The following is a 20114-nucleotide window of genomic DNA, read 5'->3' on the forward strand; positions in this document are numbered from 1 at the left end:
TCTGTTTAATTGGTAATTGATACAATAAATAAAATAATATAATATAATAATATATAAAATATAGATTTACGTAACGTTAGATCATTCGATTTATGTCTGTAAATATAATTTGCAGATTATATAATTTGAATGACATTAAATATTCATATTACAAATCTCCATAATTTACAACTATAGCACGATTATCTGCTAAAGAGAAATAATTATGCAGCTAAGCACACAAACTAATCATAGTAATTATAATAATAATATTAATAAGCATGCAATATAATTTTACTAATTATAATAATAATAAGTTAAGAGACTTTCGTGATAATTCTCAATGGAGCCAAGTTCTTGATATTGTTCTTGTTTATAGAAACATATGTTGCGAGTTAGTACAGACAAGATCGTCAACATTGACGTTACCTTAACCATAATGGTTCTTCTTCACGCTCTTTCCACTAACTCCTACCCTTCCCCCTTCTGGGTCTTCCCCCTTCCCCATCACATCGATAGATTGCTGCTGTTCGGTGGAGTGAAGAAGTTTAGCTAAAAACATGCACAAATTTAAATGCAAATGATTGGAAACTGATCAACATACAAACACACAAACATACACACACACATACGTACATATATATAGAATAATTATACGATACGAAAAAATTTTCCATGGGGCGAACGTGTGAACGGGAAAACCCACAAAGGTAAATTCCGAATTTGAAAACAAAATCAAATGCAGTGGAGATGGGGTGAAGCGGGGAAGCGGGGAAGGAGAAGCGCGGGGTAAAATTGTCAACGCACATAAAATGCAACAACATAAAGATTATGAAAGAGATTTTTCGATTCCGTTTTGGGCTTTCGATTCCTAGTTTCAGTTTCGTTAAGAACGAAACAAACAGCAACTTGATGAGCGCCAGAAGAAGAAGAAGAAAAAAAAACGGAGTCAAAAGACAAAGTAAATAAAATAGACTAAAACAACAAGGGAGCGCGAGTGGAGAGCAGCATGGATAGGGGAGGGGGGAAGAGGCGAGACCAAAAGACGAGCCTAGTGATAAGGTGGAATCAAGGGGAACGACGACAACGACAACGACGACGACGACGATGCGGCGGCATTTTCATATTAACATAATCAATGAACTATTGAAAGAGCGAGCAAGAGAGAGTAAGAGCGAACGTTTAAGTGTGCGTGTGTGTTTCTTAAGGGGCTGCAACTATTACTATCTTAGGCAAGGCAGGGGAACACACACGCACACATACACACACACACAAACACGGCAGCAGCGACACGCATAGTTAATACTTGAATGCACTTACGGAAAATTTTCAATCAGCAGCTAAGCAACAGTTAGGCAATTGCCCTGACCCCCTACTGATGAGAGAGTTTTAGTTTTTTATTCTTCTTCTTATTCTTCTTCTGCTGCTTCTTGTGCCTTTCACACACACACACACACACAGATGGACACAGTTAGAGAGATCGCCGCTATGCGTAAATGATATTTGAGTAAAATTGGTTGATGTGTTGCAGCCAAGTGAAGTGACAAATTGGACGGACAGAAAACAAAAAAACACTTTGGCGGACGTGAAACGTTTTACAATTGTCTTTACCAAAGGATAACGACAGCAACAACAACGACAGTAGCTTCGATTGCGGGGCAAAAGGAAACGTTTAGCACTAAACACTTAAGACGACAATTAAGCAGTGCACAGCGCAGCTACTGCTCGACTGCAAAATACCCTAGGTGTGAGAGACTAATCAAAAAAAACCAAGTAGTAGAAAGTAAAAACCAAATGAATGTAAAATGTGTAAAAACAATCGAAAAATTAACTTTTAATATTTTATTATTTTTATTGAATTATATTATATTTTAATTGCAAATTTGAAAACGTGCGTAACTTAACTTTAAATTTCACATACTATCCTTGTGTTGTTAATGTACTTATTAAGTTGAACAGGTTCTTCATATATTTCATGGATAATTTTATCGAAGTTTTCTTGTTTATGTAGATCTCTTAAAATATGGAACACTAATATTCACTTATACTTTTGTATTCGATGCTTGTCAAGCTATATTTGAATTATATTTGTATTATATACAATTAATTTGATAAAAAAAAAACACTGCCTGGCATTGAGTTTCCCCTTAAATTTAATACTACTTTGCGTGAACAAATCTTAATTGATAATACAAAGAGCAGTGCAAACCCTTAGTAAAATACCCATTACGGAAATGTATAGAGTATGACAAGTGCAACAAAAATATCCCAAAAATAAGAAGAAAATAAAAAAAAACAGACGAAAGTCAGGCATATTAAGTATTTCTTATCTTCTGGCACATAAAGTGCCAAAAATTATGGCAAAAGGAAATTGAAACCCCCCGACGCAACGCTATGTGATGCGAGTCGAGTCGAAGCGAAGCGAAGCGACGCATTGTCCGTCTGTCTGTCTCTCTGTCTGTCTGTCTGTGTGTATGTCTCCTTGTCCGTCTGCCCAACATCGACTGTCAGCGTCAATGTCAATGTGCGAGACGAAACGATGCGAGAGATATGTGGAGGAAACCAGAGACGATCGACCAACAAAGTCGATGGCGAGAGAGAGGCTATCCGGGGGATAGTCGCCATATGAAATTCAACATGCATTAATTATACATGTATTTATACCTCTTCATACATGCTTAGCATGGAGATGCGCTCTCTCAATGTGGTTCATTGATCGCCTTAATCGGCCCCATCAGCTAGCTACACACACATACATACAACACACACACACACACATCCTTCTTGTGTCATATTAATGAGCTCACGTCTAAGTGGCCCAACTGCAGCTGACTTGAGTTGTGCTAACAAAAAAGTTTATTTTTACGCAATATCCTTATAGTAAATATCAGCATAAACTTGCCGATAACAAAGCGTCTTTGAAATTTAGGCTAACTATATTTGACTACCTTAAAGTACGCTACAAACTATATGTGAACACATTGAGCTGATGCGCAGTCATTTAATTATATTATTTTTAACAGTTTCAATTAATGATATAAAGGGGTCGCTTTTTAATGTATTGTTATTAAGTACTTAAAACTATTGATTATAATTAGTAATTACATATTAACAAAAACGTATTGTCAAGTTCAATTTAAATTTCGCACCTTTGGAATATACATCACATTCAAGCGTGACCAAATAACTTTCGCTTTTGGTATATTTGGTATATTAATACATTTTTTTCTTTATTTTAACTTGCGGTCACACTTGCACACAGCTGTTCATTTGTCTAATTGGACAACGTATGAATGTTTACAATTTAACAAAGTGATAAAACTCTACAGTCAACTTGATCTTAGTAATAGTAGAACTGAAATGTTTATATTATGGAATAATATAGGACGACATAAACAAAAGCAAAAACAACATGGAACCCATGCAATGTGACGAATCGGCGCGTGCCGCAATTTTGGAGTTGTTCAAAAAGGTTTAAGTGCACATACTATACGCTATTTTGATAAATAATTGACAGTTACATTTGCAGCGCGCATTGTTTGTGCCCAATGTGGAGAATTTATCGTTGGCTCAGCTGCAGCAAATTTACGATGGATTTGCGGTGCCGCAGCCACGTCGCGAGCGTCGTGAACGATCACGACATGATGTTCTCGATGAAAAACTGCCGGTGGAAATGGAGAATTTAATGCAACGAATCAAAGTCGTCTATGTGGTGGGAGAAAAGCGTTCTCCTTCATCGTCCTCGCCTTTTCATAGCAGCGAGCCAAAGCGTTTGAAACGCAACGAGAGGAAAGATGTTGGCATGTGATGTAGCTGACAGTAGCTGGTTGCTATGACACGTGAGCAACCGAAAAAAACGACGGCAAAATTACCCCACCATAAAGAGCGAGATGGCATGAGCTATGGACCAAAAATTGTATTTTTATTTTTATTATTATATAAATAAGATTTGTTAAGACTGAAATATGCGAACTTGAAACGTAATCTTTCAAGTCAGAGATCAGCGCTGTTTTTTATCAGTTGAAAGGAGAATTGAAAATTTGTCTTTGAAAAATCAGTAGTTCAGCTTAATATTTATTATATATAATATTTAAATGTGTAGAAACAGTAGTTGTTGCTTTTTACAAATGAGTCGAAAACGGAGACCAGAACATTAAGTTTATTTTTTTGTAAACCTGAAGAAACTTACGAGCTAGAATATAGTCTTAAGTACGATCGATCATTTTTGGCTTGGACTAGGACACAAAACAGAAAAAGAACAAAAAAACGCCCGAAGAGTTTTTTTTTATGTTAATGAATAGTCATTTGCATCATTAGCTTATCCACTAAATGAGTCTTAAATTTGTGGCAAAAAAAAGTCTTAATTATATTCATCCTCGTCGCCATCCTCCTCCTCATCATCATCGTCAGGCTCTGTCCGCTGCGGTGCATTACGCTCCAGCTGCTGACGCGCCGCGACTGGCAAATGACGAGCTGGCTGATAATAGCTTGGCGACGACAGTGTCTGACGTTGATGATTGCGCCTGGCCGATGGACGATAGTACATGTTGCACTGTAGATAATCCTCGGCCTCCTCCTCGTCGGCACCCTCCATGGACTCCTCAATGGTGCGCGAATAATCCTCAATCTCCTCGTCATACAGATGGGGCGCTCCATTCGCAAACGATGCAAATCTCATCGGATCCCGCAGACTGCACATCGTCTTCCACTGCTTGCAATAGGGACTCGTGACAAAGTCACGCAACTCGGCCAACGATCGAGCGGTCTCGTTCACCGTCTGCTGATAGTATTCCTCCTGGGTGAGCAGACGACGTTTGGGCGGAAAACGACGTTTGTACAATCGCTGACCATACTGCAGCAACGAGTCGGGAAAATAGCGTGCCACAAACACGCCAACCATGAGCACAACACAGGCGCTTGTGTGCCAGCTACTGAAATAGACCAAGGCGCCTCCAATGGCCTGGAGCACCCAGCTGATGATGTGCTGGGATCGCGGATTCTTCGGTGGACCAATGCGATAGCAGAAGAGGAACGACGCCAGTCCCGTGATGGCCAAATACCACATAACATACTCGCGATACGTCAGCAGGATGACGCGTATATTGTCCGCCAGCTGCTTGAGCACAAACAATCCAATTGTCCAGCCGCCAATTAGGACGCCATACATCATGGGACGACGGGGCACTAGCTTCGAGGCAATAGCTATCAGTACGAGCAACGAGGCGCAAATGCCCAACACAATGCCAGCCAAGTAGTAGAACACACTGTTCTTGGCCAGACGAGCAGCGCTCCAGAAGATCAAGATGCCCACACCAAATTGTAGCAGACGCCACAAATCGAGTTGGGAATGTTTGAGGCTCACGTTATACGGTTGACGCGAGGAGACGCCAATGCATTGCTGTTCAAAGGGCGAGAGTTGAATGCGTTGACGCTTCTGCGAGAAGAGCGTAAAGCTGAACAGCGAACGTTGCTCCTTGTAGTGTTCGAGCACTTCGCCGGGCGTCTTGCCGCCATATTCAGTATAATCATCGTTGGCAATCGACAGGGCAAATTCCACCGTCTCAAAAAGGCTGAAGACTGAGTGTCCTTTCCCAGGATAACAATACGTGCGCAGCACATTGTGTCCAAATCCATTGGCAGTGATGTCGATCGAGGTTCCTTCGGCCAAGTAAACAGTGTCGGTCAGTGGCTTTGATGCCGGCTGCAACGCTGCCGCTGCAAGTGCTGCAGTAAACAGTAGCAGTCCAGTGGCGAGCTCTGCTTGCCGTCGCCATTGTCCCATTTTACGACAATTCTTTTTTACTTAAATTCTAAATGAGTTTGCCGCACACAAAACACAAAACAAATAAACAGGAATTTAGAGTCGAGTGAGACGCACTATTAACCGTCATCTCTATCGATGCGACGCTAGAGGTACAGAAACATCGATTTACACTAAAGCATCTCTGAATTAATGCAACGATAGTTTCGATAACGAACTATCGAATTCTGCTCAATTATCCTTAATAAAAAAAAACAGGCAATGCTGCTCAAATTCGCGGGGTCTTAAAAATATATATTTGGTATGGATTCAAATGTACATAGTACGCAAATGTAATTTAAATATAATCCGTATTTGATTGTGTATAAATAAATAAATGGCTTTTCTTAAAATACAAATTGAGTAGCAGCTGTTATCTAATCTGAAGATTAACGCTTGGCTTCCTCTGGTTTATCATTTTGTCATTGTCATTGTCAATAATAATTTGACATTAACTATGCTATTCTTTTGTGAATCATTTAAATTTTAGCCATTTCATATTTTGTATTCATAATATTGCAGCTATATTGTATATTAGATAATTTTTGGTATCATGGTAATGGCATAATAATTTTCAAAACATATTGCATTTGCGTTTAATGTGTTATAGCAGATGATATAATTATGAAATGCCGTTCAAATAGATAAAATAATAGCGTAATTAATTGAAAATCAAAGTATTTAAAAATCTAGCGCCATGTCAGTGCACATCACCAATAAAATAGTGTGACCAATGTAGCAATTGTCGCATGAAGTATTTTTGGACGTAGTGAAGGCAAATGGTATATTTATTTAATTTGAAATTGCGGTCACTCTGTAGAAATGTCATTTCCATCACTAAGAAGTAAAGCTAGCAAGCAATCACAACGAGAGTGCGCTACCACATAATTGAAGATGTTGTGAAAAAGTGAACAACGCAAGCAGATCGCGATTTTGACAGCGATTCATATCCCGAAACTGTCGAAATTGTTGCCATCGGACCAGTAACGAAACGCAACGCAATTGCTGTCGACTCTTCACCTACCTTGCTGGCAACAATTATTCCCTTAATAGCCCCCTCGCCCCTGCTCCCCATCGCAAATCTCACTTGAACGTGTCGAGTGCCGTCGATTCCGTCCTCCGCAGTGTCGCCAAATAATTAATAATAATAATAATGTCTCAGTCTCAGCGCGGCGAAAGGGGCTCAGGTCCATTACCAAATCGTTGGTTATATTGCCCACGGAAAAGTGATACACTGATATCCGAGAGATTCATTGCATTCAAGACACCGCTGAGCCAAGCCTTCCAAGACAAAATGCCTATTGAATGCACCTTTCGGCCCGAAATGGTTTTCGACTACTGCAAGACACTAAAGGTAAGACGGCAACAAGTTCATTATTATGATCATATACTAGTATAACATGAATATTCGATTTCTATAGCTGAAGCTCGGACTGTGGATCGATTTGACCAACACGAAGCGATTTTACGATCGCAGCACAGTCGAGGAACGAGACGCGCAATACATTAAGCTGCAGTGCCGCGGCCATGGCGAAACACCATCCGTGGAGCAGACGCGCAGCTTCATCGAGCTGGTGGACAACTTCATCAGCGAGCGGCCATTCGATGTGATCGCTGTCCACTGCACACACGGCTTTAATCGCACCGGTTTCCTTATTATCTCGTATATGGTGGAGCGCATGGATTGCTCGGTGGCAGCGGCACTTGCCATATTTGCCAACACACGGCCGCCAGGCATTTACAAGCAGGATTATATCAATGAGCTCTTCCGACGGTACGACGACGAGGAGGATGCACCCCAAGCGCCAGAGCAGCCCAACTGGTGCTTGGAGTATGATGATAGCAATGGCAGCGATGATTTTGCAGATCGCGGCAGCTTAAAGCGACTCCATTCGGATGACAACTGCTCATCCACTTCACAAGCGGCTACAGGTGCCAAAGCTGATGATGATGACGCTGCTGCTGGGGATGCTGATGGCGATGGGGATGCCAACAGTGAGGAAGGCCAGCAAAAGGAAAAACGACGACGCGAATTAATTGTGAAGAATGCCTCATTCATGGCCGGTGTGCCCGGCGTACGTCATGTGGCAGATCAGCCACGTCTGACAGCATTGCAGCACAAGGTGCAGGACTGGTGTAAATGGCAAAAGAATGGATTCCCCGGCGCACAGCCTGTCTCGATGGACAGACACAACATTAAGCGACTTAGCGAGATGCCATATCGTGTGTCGTGGAAGGCCGACGGTACGCGGTATATGATGCTCATTGATGGACGCGATGAGGTCTACTTTGTGGATCGAAATAACTCGTGTTTTCATGTCGAAAATGTCACATTTGTGCTCGGCAAGAATCTGCACGAACATCTCGATGGCACATTGCTCGATGGTGTAAGTTTTCTTTCTTTCTTTTTTATCATAAGTAAATGTTTGTCAAGGTAGCTTGCGTGGATACTCGAATGAATTCGAAATTAAATTGTATTTTATAATATTTGCGCAGGAAATGGTTTTAGACAAGATTGGAGAGACTGTGACGCCGCGATTTCTTGTCTACGATATTGTAAGACTGGCGGGACGAGATGTACGCGAAGAAGCCTTTTATCCACATCGCCTGGAATACATTAAAAACGATGTTATAGGTACGTGCACGATTTGAAACATTCGCATATGCAAACCATTTATTAAGTAAAGCACATTAATCAATGTAACAGGACCTCGCATTCTGGCCATGAAGCACGGCATCATTAACCGCGCTCTGGAGCCTTTCAGCGTTCGCAACAAAGACTTTTGGGAAATACGAACATCGGCCAGATTATTGGGTGAAAAGTTTTCTCGTTCTTTGGCCCATGAGCCTGACGGCCTCATCTTTCAACCCTCTCAGCTGCCGTACACAGCCGGCGTTTGTCCCGATGTGTTTAAATGGAAACCACATGAACTCAATTCCGTGGACTTTCGTCTCAAGATTATTACAGAACGTGGAGAGGGGTAAGCAACTGACAAAATATGTTTAAGCTGCGATCAATATCAATATATCTTCAAAATGTAGAGATGTCATTTTTGAGATCAGTTTTTATTTTACTGATTTGAAAAAATTAACATTTAATCAACGGGAACATATCTGTATCCCATTTATGAAATGCAATGTTATCTTACATTGTTAAATAGAGCAAAATTTGTTGGGAGTTTGAATGAATTAATTTTGTATTATTTATTTTTTAGTTTGCTAACAAAAAAAGTGGGCTTCCTCTATGTGGGCGGACATGATGCACCTTTTGGTCGCATGCAAAAGCTAACTAAGGAGATTCGAGATTTGGATAATAAAATAGTTGAGTGCACGATGAATCAATACGGAAATTGGGAGTTTATGCGCGAGCGTACGGACAAGAAGTTGCCCAACAGCTTCAACACTGCAGTCTGTAAGTATTGTTGATATGCAAAATTATGTTCTATATACTATATTATAATTAATGTACACACTCTCAATTTTGCAGCCGTCGTGGAAAGTATCAAGCATCCCATCACCAAGGAATATTTACTCAATTTTATAGCAAATTTCGGCTTCCGCGACGATCATTCAATGATGCCTCCTCCTCCGGCCGCCCAACGACGCTAGTAAATCTAAGCAAAGTCTCCCACATCCCCTTCCTACACTACCAACCGCATCCTCCCCCTCACCACATAAATACACACACTAGGAAATAAATAAATTCATAATTATTTCAAAAATAAAATGTATTTATTGAACATTTCAATTCAATACAACAAAAACAAGCATTAAGTGATTGGATTTGTAGAATTGAGAGCATTATGAGTGTAATGTTTATAAATCCACATAAATTATATATAAACCATGAAGTTTGATAATTTAATTACTTTGCAAATGTAATGCATAATCTTAAACTTTGTGTTACGAAAAATAGTCAAATTAACAAGTGATTTGATCTTAAGTAACTGAAGAACTCTAAAAATCTATGGAAATTTCAAAACTTAAGACAAGGAACAGATTTATTAAACTTATTTTATTATGGTGACAAAAGAAGTTGAAATTGATCTTCAAAATAAAGTTCGTGATTTTGCGACAAACTTTTCTTTATTTTTTTTGTCAATATTGATGTTTTTCGAAAAATGAAAACGAGAATAGATTTACTACTTAGTTTATTTTGGCAAAACTAATCGTATCAACAAGTAATTTTTGATTTTATTTTCAACATAAAATCGTGTGTGTAGACTTGGAGGCGTGTTGCAAACATTGTCGATTGTCACAGCCATATTATTGTACTCGACTATATACTATAAAATGTGAACATTGCGGAATTTGAACAATCGTGTTAACCAACTGCTACAATATCACAGCAGGCGCAACAGGTCTTGCCTGATAGTAGTTTCGTCAAATCGTACGGTCGATCCTCTTATACATTGTGTAACTACATATATTGGAGTATGAAGGATATTCTAACTAACTAACTAAGCTGCCATTGTCCCGAAGCGTTTCTTCTTGCAATTGTCCCAGTGTTAGCAGTGCCACCAAAGCTGCACCCTGCTCGGCCTGCTTCTTGTTCTTCTCCCAGAAACTGCTGCTGTAGCGTTGACCATCAAAGCTGCATATCGAGCGGAACAACTTGTTGCATTGCTGTGTCTCATAGCTGGGCGCCTCTTTATCCAAGCGACCAGCATGGACGTAGAGCAACGTTTTTGGCAGCGAATTGTCTGCAAAAAAAGAATGGTACACATATGACCAATCATTGGAAAGTACAATTGAGTAGAGCTTGTTACCATTCGGGTATGTGGAACGCAGAAAAGCCATATTGCGGCTAATGACGCCCTCGTCATATGCATCGTTGGCACTCGAGTCTTCGTTGTTGCTCTCAATTTTGCGACGTTTGCTCGCGGCTTCTTCGTCATCTTCGGATGGCGGTACCACATCGGAACGTCCAATGTTGCCATGAAGTTTGTGCTGTTGCTGGCGCATTCGACAATAATCGCCCAGGTGCCAGATTTCACATATCTGTTGCAGCGTCTGACACTGCAGAAAACGCTTGCCACGAGGCGTCTCCTGCAACTCCTTGAGTATGCTCTGCACGCAATACTTAGTATTGTGCGGCGCATTGTCGTAATCGACGCTGAGACGCAAATACTTGCATATCACATCGTCAATGGGCAACAGACCCTCCGGACGAAATATGGACACATTCTGTTGGGCAGCACGTGCAACCATGACGCTGTGGGCGCCACACAGTCGCTGGAACTTGTGCAGATCTTCGTAGGCATGCATGTCCCTGGAACCGCCGTTGGCTATAATGGGTATATCCACGGCATCGGCGAGTGCTCGTAACACATCCGGATGTGGACGATGTTGCGGTCGTTCATCGCGAGTTCGGGCGTGAACTCCAATTGCTGCAATGCCCGTGGCAGCCAGTTTCTGCACTAGTTTAATCGTCTCCTCCACATCAGGCAGTATACGTATCTTACATGTTACCGGTATATCGAGTTCGGAACACAGACTGCTCAGTATGTGGGCGGCTTTATCGGGCACTGCCATCAACGCGGCACCCATGCCGCCTTTAATCGAGAACTCCTTGGGGCAGCCCATATTGATGTCGATGCCGGCAATATCATGCTGCACCAATTTGCCAACGGCTAAGGCTCGCGCAGCATCGCTGGTGCCCAGCTGGAGCACAACGCGTGACTTTTCCAGCGAGCATGTGCGAAATATGATCGTGCCATCGGATGGATCCACAAAGTCAGTGGTTTGCAAGGCAGCTAAACGAATTCAAAAATGCGTTTTATGTAATGGAATGTAGCGTGTAAACGGGGTATGCACAACTCACGATTTGAACGACGAATACTCTTGATCAATTTGAGATCAACCAGCTCCTCGGTGTACACGATATCTGCGCCCATTTCGAGGGCGAGCAGACGCATTGGTAATGTGCCGACACGCACCATGGGCGCCAGGATTAGTTTGTTTTTATAATCAAGGCATTGGCGCTTTTTATTCACTATGCTCATGTTCTTAATGAATTTATCTAAAATCGACAACCACTTCGAGGGTCCCATGCGGACGGCTGATACAACGATGCCTGTTGGTTTTGGTACGACTCAGTTGAACGACATGTTGCAAGCTGTCTATCGAACACATCGAACATTGTTACATATTTGATATGGTTATACAATTGGATCAATAAATTTTTGCATTTACTCGCACTTACTAATAAAAATAAAACTAAATTAATGATGAAAGTAGTCATTCCATATTATTAAATTTAAGCACATTAATTGGTTTTCAAACAAATTAAATGATGCATGAGAGGTCCCAGCAGTCGTAGCGTGCCTAGACCGTTGGGACTGTCGGTTACGAATATATCGATATATCGAAATCGATGGTTGGTCGAAAGCAACAGTGCGACTGTTTTCATTACTGCATTTAGGAGCTGAACTAGTTATGTTGTTGTTTTGGATTTGTTATCAAAATTCACAAGTAAATTAACTGAAATTCCACAAAACGGAAAGAAACAATCATCAAAAAAAGACGATCAATTGTCAGTGGTATCTCGTATGTAAAATAGTAAACAGAAAAATAGCGCCAAAAAATAAGGATTGTTTGTTATCAGTGATTTCACGAATGTTGTTGTTGTTGTTGTTCCTGTGCTGCTAGCCCATTTCAAAACAATCATCAAGCTAGCAAACCAAGCCAAGACGTCACACTACTCCAGCACCAAAAGCAATGCGAATTCGCCATATTAACTAATTGGATTAGCGTTGTGTTCGTTGTGCTCAACTAACTTGTATAACGTCAGGCAAGTGCAGCAACACGACGTTGTTGGCGTGAGGCTGATTTAGTCACTCAAGGCAATTGCAAGTGCAGAGCATTCGAGGGGAAAGCGCGGTATGCCAAACGTTCGCCTTGCAACGTTGAGGAGCGAGCCATCGGATTTTTACAAGCAAACGATACGCTGAGAATACACAGCTATCCTCTTATCCGCTGGTTATCCAGCAAACCCAACGCCATAAAATGTCTCTACTGGCATACGATGGTGGCGTCGACGATGGTAACTCCAGCGACACCGAACCCGATGAACTCATTGATTTCACCGCCATGCTAATGGAGCAGCGACAACATGGCGACAATGATGGTGATTGCAATGACTCCAGCAGTTGGCTGCATGGGGATGGGGACAATAAACTGCAATCGCAATCACTGGATAATCAGGGTTACTGCCTGGGACAATATGTGCTAGGAGTACTGGACTTTAGTTCGCAATATGGCATCGACTATAGCATATCCTATACGGCCGCCAATGTAATTGGTAGACCGACCAAATTTCCTGCGTATGGCGACTATCCCGAGACCTTTACTATGGTGAGTAAACGACGTCAGACTAATCAAATTTCTACATAGCACATTGAGTATATATTCAAAAAAATAGACTGAATAGTTTTCAAATAACAGTGAAAGTTTTCTCCATCAGCTGAAAACCTTTTCTTGAAAGAAATTTACTATGTTTTTAACAAATACAAATGCTAACAAAGTTTAATCACAATCCGATTAGTACATTGATTTTGTGACTTTAGTTTGATGAGAGATTTGAGATTTGAGATTTGATTAGGCATTATATTAGATTGAAATACATTCTGCTTTCCAATAAAACCAATGAAACTTGAAAAAAGTTCTTAAGTTCGTTAAGTTCGTTAAATTAAGTTGAGTGAGCTAGTTAATATAATATTAGTAAACGAGCGATAGGTCGAATATTTTCCTATACTAAACATCTCCTTATGAACTGTGTCGGACTAAAGGAATTGTCCGAAAAGCATCTATGTAGGTCTAGAATAAATTTGACGTTTAATAAAAACTAGTTTCTGTAGGTAACAGGTAATGTGTAAGTATGAGAATGCTAATCAAATTACTACATGAACAAAAACAAAAAAAAAACACATTTACCAATTACAGTGGGCTTTTATTTATTTAAAATGAATGCTGTTTATAGGCAAAATTGAACAGTATCATGAAGTTAAACTTAATTTGTAGCAAACGTTCCTCATTTCTTAAGTTAAATATAATTATTTGCACATAATTGCAGTTAACGAAATTCTTTCTAGCCGATATTCACTGTATTCCAAATTATTTGCAAATGGAAGAAGCCCTACAAACAATTTGTGTGTCATCGATTTGTAAATAGGCCATTATATTCTGGATTACAATTGTAAATAGATTGTCTTTAGTTTTGTAATTCGAATATTGCGTCAGATTTGAATTTCGTCTGTTACATTATATGTATCTGTTGGGGATTTGCTTTAGCAATGATAGTAAATAATATTTGAAAGGAACAGAAATAATGATATACTTTATATTTGGTTTAAAGGGAATCAATAAATTGATTTTAATTGAGGCTGATTTATTGGTTTATTAAGAACTGTATTCACTGTACTTTAACTTACAACGTACCTTTTAAGAACTGTATTCACTGTACTTTAACTTACAACGTACCTTTTAAGAACTGTATTCACTGTACTTTAACTTACTTACAGCGTACCTATGGTGACTGGTGGCAGTGCGCTCCATCATCCATGCGAGAGATTCAATCACAGAATTTGCCCACGTTGCCCACACATGATTTTATTGGTAAGTAAGAAACAGAAAGTATCGTTAACTGTATTCTCATTTTAATTTTGTTTATATTGCGTGTCAATAGTTGTCTACTTCGAGAAGTTTGTGGTGCCAACGGAAGTGGCCATTTTCGAGACATTCAATCCGGGCGGCGTTGTGCGAATTTGGGCATACAACATCACAAAGCATTGGACCTGCTTGTGGGAAGCGAAGAGCAGTGATATGATTCAGCCTCGAACTCGAAGTAATTACGCTCTACGCGACTCTCGACGCTTTGCACCGCCTTTGAAGAAGACCAACGTTATAACTAAGTAAAAGGCTTCACTCTTAAATCGCACTTTCATGATTCTTATATCTCTGATATCTGTCTGATTTCACACAGGACATTGCGCATCGATTTCAATCACAGTCAATTGAATTACTACACTGAGATCGATGCCATCATGTTGTGCGGACGAACTGTCTCCATGCGTAGCATGCAACAGCTCATTGCAACGGCATCTGCATCCGCATCCGCATCCGCAGGTCTCCAGCGTCTTGATGGTGGCTCTCGAGAGGTTACAAGTGGCGGACCCATTACCAACAAGCTGCGCACGCTTAAGTTTCAACCGAGTTGTCGTGAAAACTATGCCGCCAAATTGCATGAATTCATCAACAACGATCTGAGCCAGTTTCTAATAGAAAACAATTTGGAGCCCGGCCAGCAATTGAATAGTAGCGCTTCACAAACATGTTTAACGGATCTGCCGGTGCGTCAATCTTAATTCAATTTATCCATTTGAACATTATAACTACGATCAGTCCACAAATATGTTTAAGACTTTTAAAGTATCAATTACACTCTTACATTTTCTCTCTTTATTTTTGTGTTTGCAGTTTGAAATCCTATTGAAAATACTTAGTTACCTGGACCTAAAGTCACTCTTCCGAATGGGTCAAGTGTCGCGTCTATTCTACGACATCTCCACACATCCGCTGCTATATGGAGAGCTGAGTCTCAAGCCTTACTGGCAGTTGACCAACTCGAAGCTTCTTTGCACGCTGGCGCGACGTGCAACAATGTTGCGTAAACTCGATTTGTCATGGTGCGGGGGATTTGGGGAAGTCTCACCCACCGAGTTTAAAAAGTCAGTCGAAAGTCGAAATAATCTGCTAATCGATCTCATTTAACGAATCCATTTTCAACACACAGATTTCTAACCCAACGAGGTGATAATCTGACCCACTTGCGATTAAACTCTTGCAAATTTCTGAATGCCAGCTGCATTGAGACTGTGGGCATAGTCTGTGATAATCTGATAGGTAAGTCCTTACAAACAGTTCATTATTATATGTACATATATACGTATTCTGCTTTTGTTTAATTAGAATTAAGCCTTCGCAACTGTGCCATCGATCCGCCGTTGTTGAACTTCTCGTGTCTGGCCAATCTAAAGAATTTGGAGCGCCTTGATCTTTTCCAAACTGCATTTGAGTCGGAGCTATTATTGAGCATGCTCGAAGGCAATCGCAAGCTCAAGCATCTGAATTTAGGTGGGTCATCATCATCGAACTCGATCTGCGTAAATGAATCTGATTAACAAACACTTCTCTAATGTTCTATGCAGCATTCTGTGGGGTCTCGGTGAATATGGATAATGTTGCTACACATCTTGGCACTTACAACACACAGCTTGTATCGCTGGATATGTGGAAAGCTCATTTCTTGTCCGCACGCGGCCTGCAATCTCTAGCTCGATGTCAGCATCTAGAGGAGCTCGATCTTGGCTGGTGGTAAGTTTAAAGTTTTTCTTTCTCTTGTTGCCTAATATGCCTAATCCGACTTCTAACTGTTCTTCGATAATTTTGTTTGCAGCCTGCGTGAAGCAACTTTAGGAGATAGCCTACATCAGCTTCTATCCAACTGTCCCAAATTAAAAAAGCTCTTTTTGTCGGCTGTGCGCGGCATTACAGAACGTGATCTCGTCCATATAGCAACATTGGGCAAAAATCTTGAACAATTGGATCTGATGGGAATTCTTAACATAACCCACGAACGAGTTTATGAGTGAGTTATTTAATTTACTAAATACCCGCTACCCACAACGTAAAAGAGAGAGAGAGAGGATGACAACCATTTGTGTCGTCATAAAATAAATATATATTTGATCAGCAGATCGTGTTTACCTTTATGTTTGTCTGAAAGTATATGAGATGAATCCACCAAATTTTGTAGCAAAACACTCAAATTAACAATAATAATTCTACTGATTTATTGTTATTCAAGAAATGACAAATTCATATAGCAAATACTTTTTATTTTGATATATTTATCGCATATTGCGTGAAGTAATATATTATTATTTTATTATATGTTGATGGTTGGATGGTTACATCATCGTTTTGCATTCTCTCAATGTATGGAGCGGGTATTTCACAGTTGATCAACATTTTTCATTGTACTTTGTTTTATTTTCAGTATTTTGGTTCATTGTACGAAGCTTCAATTGCTGGATCTCAGCTTTTGCGACAGTATTATGGATCGTGATGTAGGTGATATTTATATTTATATTTAAGTGTTGCATTGATCTCTATTATTAATTGGTTTGCTGGTCTGCTAATTTCGATTGCAGTTGGATGTGATTGCGGATTGGTCGCGACTCTTCAATGTGGATATCAAGAGCAGTCGCATCTATAACGCTAGGTAGTCTCGACTATGAAGATTACATGATGTCTGTGTAATACTAGGCTAAATCACCGAGTAATTTTTATAAGTAAACGTTTGCGGTAACATGTTTCAATGATATTAACTATAGAATCTACTGTGTGAATAAATTTGATATTAACTTGCATTGCATGTGCGTTGTTTAATTTCGAATTTCCAAAGAGAGATGACCAAACATGATTTTATTGATAACATTATGAATATCGAAGACTTAACATAACTTACATAGAAATATGATTGCTATGAAATTCAAAATAAAACATCTTACAACGTTTTTAGATGTTTCAAAGCTTCCAATTGTAACGAATTAAATACAAACATAATCATTGTTATAAATTTTTATATTGGTTGCTCTTTTGTGATAAAGTACATTCTTCAAAATAATTGTGTTCAACACTAATCCGAAGTTTCAAAGTAGTTACAGATTACTTCTTGAAATTTTAACAATGTTTAGACATCACCAAGATTTAGTTTTAGCTTGAAGTGATTAAATATTTAACTGTTAATGGCGAAAGCAAGTAACATATTAAATAAAAAAGATTAGATAACTCAGCTGAGTGATTTCAATGATTTCTAGATTTGTTATCTTATAGACTGGACAGTTTCTACAACATAGCAATAGAGCTATTGTCGCAAAGGTCGATTCTTCTAACAATGAGAAAAGCTTTGCCTTGCTTACTATATAATGCGACTGACGCATGTTTAAATTTATAGCTTTGTGGCGTGTCCGTCTGACTGTCTCTACCTTGTAAATTCGATGTTGTCGCCTTGAATGCAGCCTAGATCATATATGAATAACGGCGTGGGAGCTTCAGCTTGGCCAGAGCCAATCCAATAGAACGGCTATCATGGGATCAGTTAATCTTATCAATCGATTTTTATATTGAATATTCCTTAACGCGTTTTTTTTTTTTTTTATTTCACCGAGGCAGCAAATTATAAGCTCAGGAAATAATAAATAAAATCATACAATTCTTTTTTTGTTGTTCCTGTTTATAGTCCAGTCACCGTTCAAATCAAATTATCACAAATGAATATTCCCAGCTGTATGCATTACTTTAATCCGTGATATGCCCAATTTCGATTCTATTGAAATTTATGAATGGGAGCGTATTTATTTAATTAGTTTCTACATTTAAGAAATGTGTATTAATACGCATGCAAGTAATTAACTTTTATTATGGGGTTGAAGTTTTTTTATATTTGAGATTGTTGTTAAGCAATGTTTTCTTTGATTTGGATTTGGTTTTTACCCATTCTATCTGCATTAATTTTCATTGGCGAAGAATGTCAATAGATTTGATTTCATTGTTTCATAGCAATATTCTTTGAATTTGATGAATTAGAAATCGCTTTCGCTTAACTCCATTCTTATATTACACTCTCAAGTACTATGCAATTTCATAATTTATTAGTTTATTTTTATTATTGCTATTACCTGAAGCTTTTTATACCCGCTACCCATAGGGTAGAAGGGTATTATAACTTTGTGCCGACAGGAAATGTATGTAACAGGTAGAAGGAGGCATCTCCGACCCTATAAAGTATATATATTCTTGATCAGCGTCAACAGCCGAGACGATATAGCCATGTCCGTCTGTCCGTCTGTCCGTCTGTGTGTCTGTCCGTCTGTCCGTATGAACACCTAGATCTCAGAGACTATAAGAGATAGAGCTATATTTTTTTTTCGACTGCATTTGTTATGTTTGCACGCAGATCAAGTTTGTTTCAAATTTTTGCCACGCCCACTTCCGCCCCCGCAAATCAAAAAAATCAAATAAAAAGCGTAATTTTAAAGCTAATGTTGTGAATTTTGATATATATAATAATAACTATAGTAGTTATGATTCCTGAAAATTTGGTTGCGATCAGATAAAAATTGTCGAAGTTATTAAAGAAATACTTTTGTATGGCCAAAAACGCCTTCTTACTAGGGATCTGAGTTGCTTTGCCTCACAATCTGGTATATTGAGCCGTCCATGGTATATTTTGAACGCGGTACTATATCGATATACCACATATACCATTTGGTATATTTTTAGTATATTTGCAGTATATTTGGTATATTTTGAGAATAATACCGCAAAATATATTGGCTTTAATCAAATTGGGTAGCGGGTATCTCACAGTCGAGTACGCTCGACTGTAGCTTTCTTACTTGTTAATTATGGCACTATGTTCTAACAATTTATAGTTTTTTTTATTTCAATTCAATTGTGTAAAATTTGTTATATTCATAAGAAGCAATCAATATTATTGCATTTAAATCAGGAATTTTAAATTATAACTTTGAAATGACTTCCAAATTTTTGGCTATAATTAGTTAATTTACCATGCTATTTATTTTCCTTAGAAACTATGATAAAGGCTTATACAGAGTTTAATTAAATACAATAAAATATATTATATATAAATACTAATTATTCTATAACAAAACTGATTGTGGAGTAGAAATATTATTACAAAATAAAAGCTTAAATTTGCAGTTCAACTATTTTCTATTAGAAATAATTCTATTAATATAAAAGTTTTTCATTTAAAAATACAATTTTGAACAAGAATGTAAGAGGTTATCAAACAGTCCGATCCATACTTTGAAACTTATTCCTAAAATGATCATCCTGAAAATAAGTTTGCTGAAAAGCTCACAATAATTTCATAGGGAAGGATTAATTGCTTTCATCGATGTGAATGAAAAGTTATTATGTAATCTATGAAATACATTTATGTATTATTTATGCTTATTTATTTCTAAACATAGGCTATTTTCTTTACTTACTATTAACAGCATTTAATTTAATAAGTTTATTAGTTACCCCAAAAAAAAATAAAGAGAACTTTTTAAATGAATTCGATTAACTGATTAACTCTTGAGTAATAATTAACAGTATCTAAGGTATGTTAGATGCCAGATAACAAACAATTTGAAACAAACACGGAAACATTGTTACTGAGCCAATTACTAAATCTTATAATATACTACAATACATGGGTTATCAAAACTATTTAACACTGTGAGAAAGTTACTCA

General features: G+C 38.7%; 5 protein-coding genes across 6 annotated transcripts; 3 read left to right on the forward strand and 2 right to left on the reverse strand.

Moving 5' to 3' along the window:
* Positions 1-3225: 3225 nt before the first annotated feature.
* LOC133847958 (uncharacterized) lies at positions 3226-4320 on the forward strand. Its single transcript, XM_062283304.1, has 2 exons — positions 3226-3451; positions 3509-4320. Exons 1-2 carry the CDS (start codon positions 3392-3394, stop codon positions 3785-3787), a joined length of 339 nt encoding a protein of 112 aa, XP_062139288.1. The 5' UTR covers positions 3226-3391; the 3' UTR covers positions 3788-4320.
* Positions 4091-5873, reverse strand: LOC133847957 (nuclear envelope integral membrane protein). The gene has a single exon (XM_062283303.1). The coding sequence runs from the start codon at positions 5759-5761 to the stop codon at positions 4340-4342; it is 1422 nt and encodes a 473-aa protein (XP_062139287.1). The 5' UTR covers positions 5762-5873; the 3' UTR covers positions 4091-4339.
* A 733-nt stretch (positions 5874-6606) lies between these two features.
* Positions 6607-9546, forward strand: LOC133847346 (mRNA-capping enzyme). Its single transcript, XM_062282320.1, has 6 exons — positions 6607-7133; positions 7201-8166; positions 8276-8414; positions 8487-8760; positions 8995-9191; positions 9267-9546. The coding sequence occupies exons 1-6, from the start codon at positions 6933-6935 to the stop codon at positions 9386-9388; spliced, it is 1899 nt and encodes a 632-aa protein (XP_062138304.1). The 5' UTR covers positions 6607-6932; the 3' UTR covers positions 9389-9546.
* Positions 9328-11883, reverse strand: LOC133847347 (tRNA-dihydrouridine(20) synthase [NAD(P)+]-like). Its single transcript, XM_062282321.1, has 3 exons — positions 11604-11883; positions 10549-11535; positions 9328-10482 (listed from the first exon to the last, which is right to left on the reverse strand). Exons 1-3 carry the CDS (start codon positions 11830-11832, stop codon positions 10232-10234), a joined length of 1467 nt encoding a protein of 488 aa, XP_062138305.1. The 5' UTR covers positions 11833-11883; the 3' UTR covers positions 9328-10231.
* A 311-nt stretch (positions 11884-12194) lies between these two features.
* Positions 12195-17216, forward strand: LOC133847344 (F-box/LRR-repeat protein 4). Of its 2 annotated transcripts, XM_062282319.1 has the most exons (12): positions 12195-12328; positions 12387-13135; positions 14302-14395; positions 14466-14691; positions 14763-15129; positions 15257-15507; positions 15573-15682; positions 15749-15913; positions 15988-16153; positions 16236-16427; positions 16839-16908; positions 16993-17216. In XM_062282319.1, exons 2-12 carry the CDS (start codon positions 12788-12790, stop codon positions 17065-17067), a joined length of 2064 nt encoding a protein of 687 aa, XP_062138303.1. In that variant the 5' UTR covers positions 12195-12328; positions 12387-12787; the 3' UTR covers positions 17068-17216. The 2 variants fall into 2 exon arrangements, with proteins under 2 accessions (XP_062138303.1, XP_062138302.1); XM_062282318.1 differs by having other exon boundaries at positions 12196-13135.
* Positions 17217-20114: the final 2898 nt, after the last annotated feature.

Source organism: Drosophila sulfurigaster, chromosome X (genome assembly GCF_023558435.1).
Source record: "Drosophila sulfurigaster albostrigata strain 15112-1811.04 chromosome X, ASM2355843v2, whole genome shotgun sequence".
In the NCBI taxonomy this organism is placed as follows: domain Eukaryota; kingdom Metazoa; phylum Arthropoda; class Insecta; order Diptera; family Drosophilidae; genus Drosophila; species Drosophila sulfurigaster.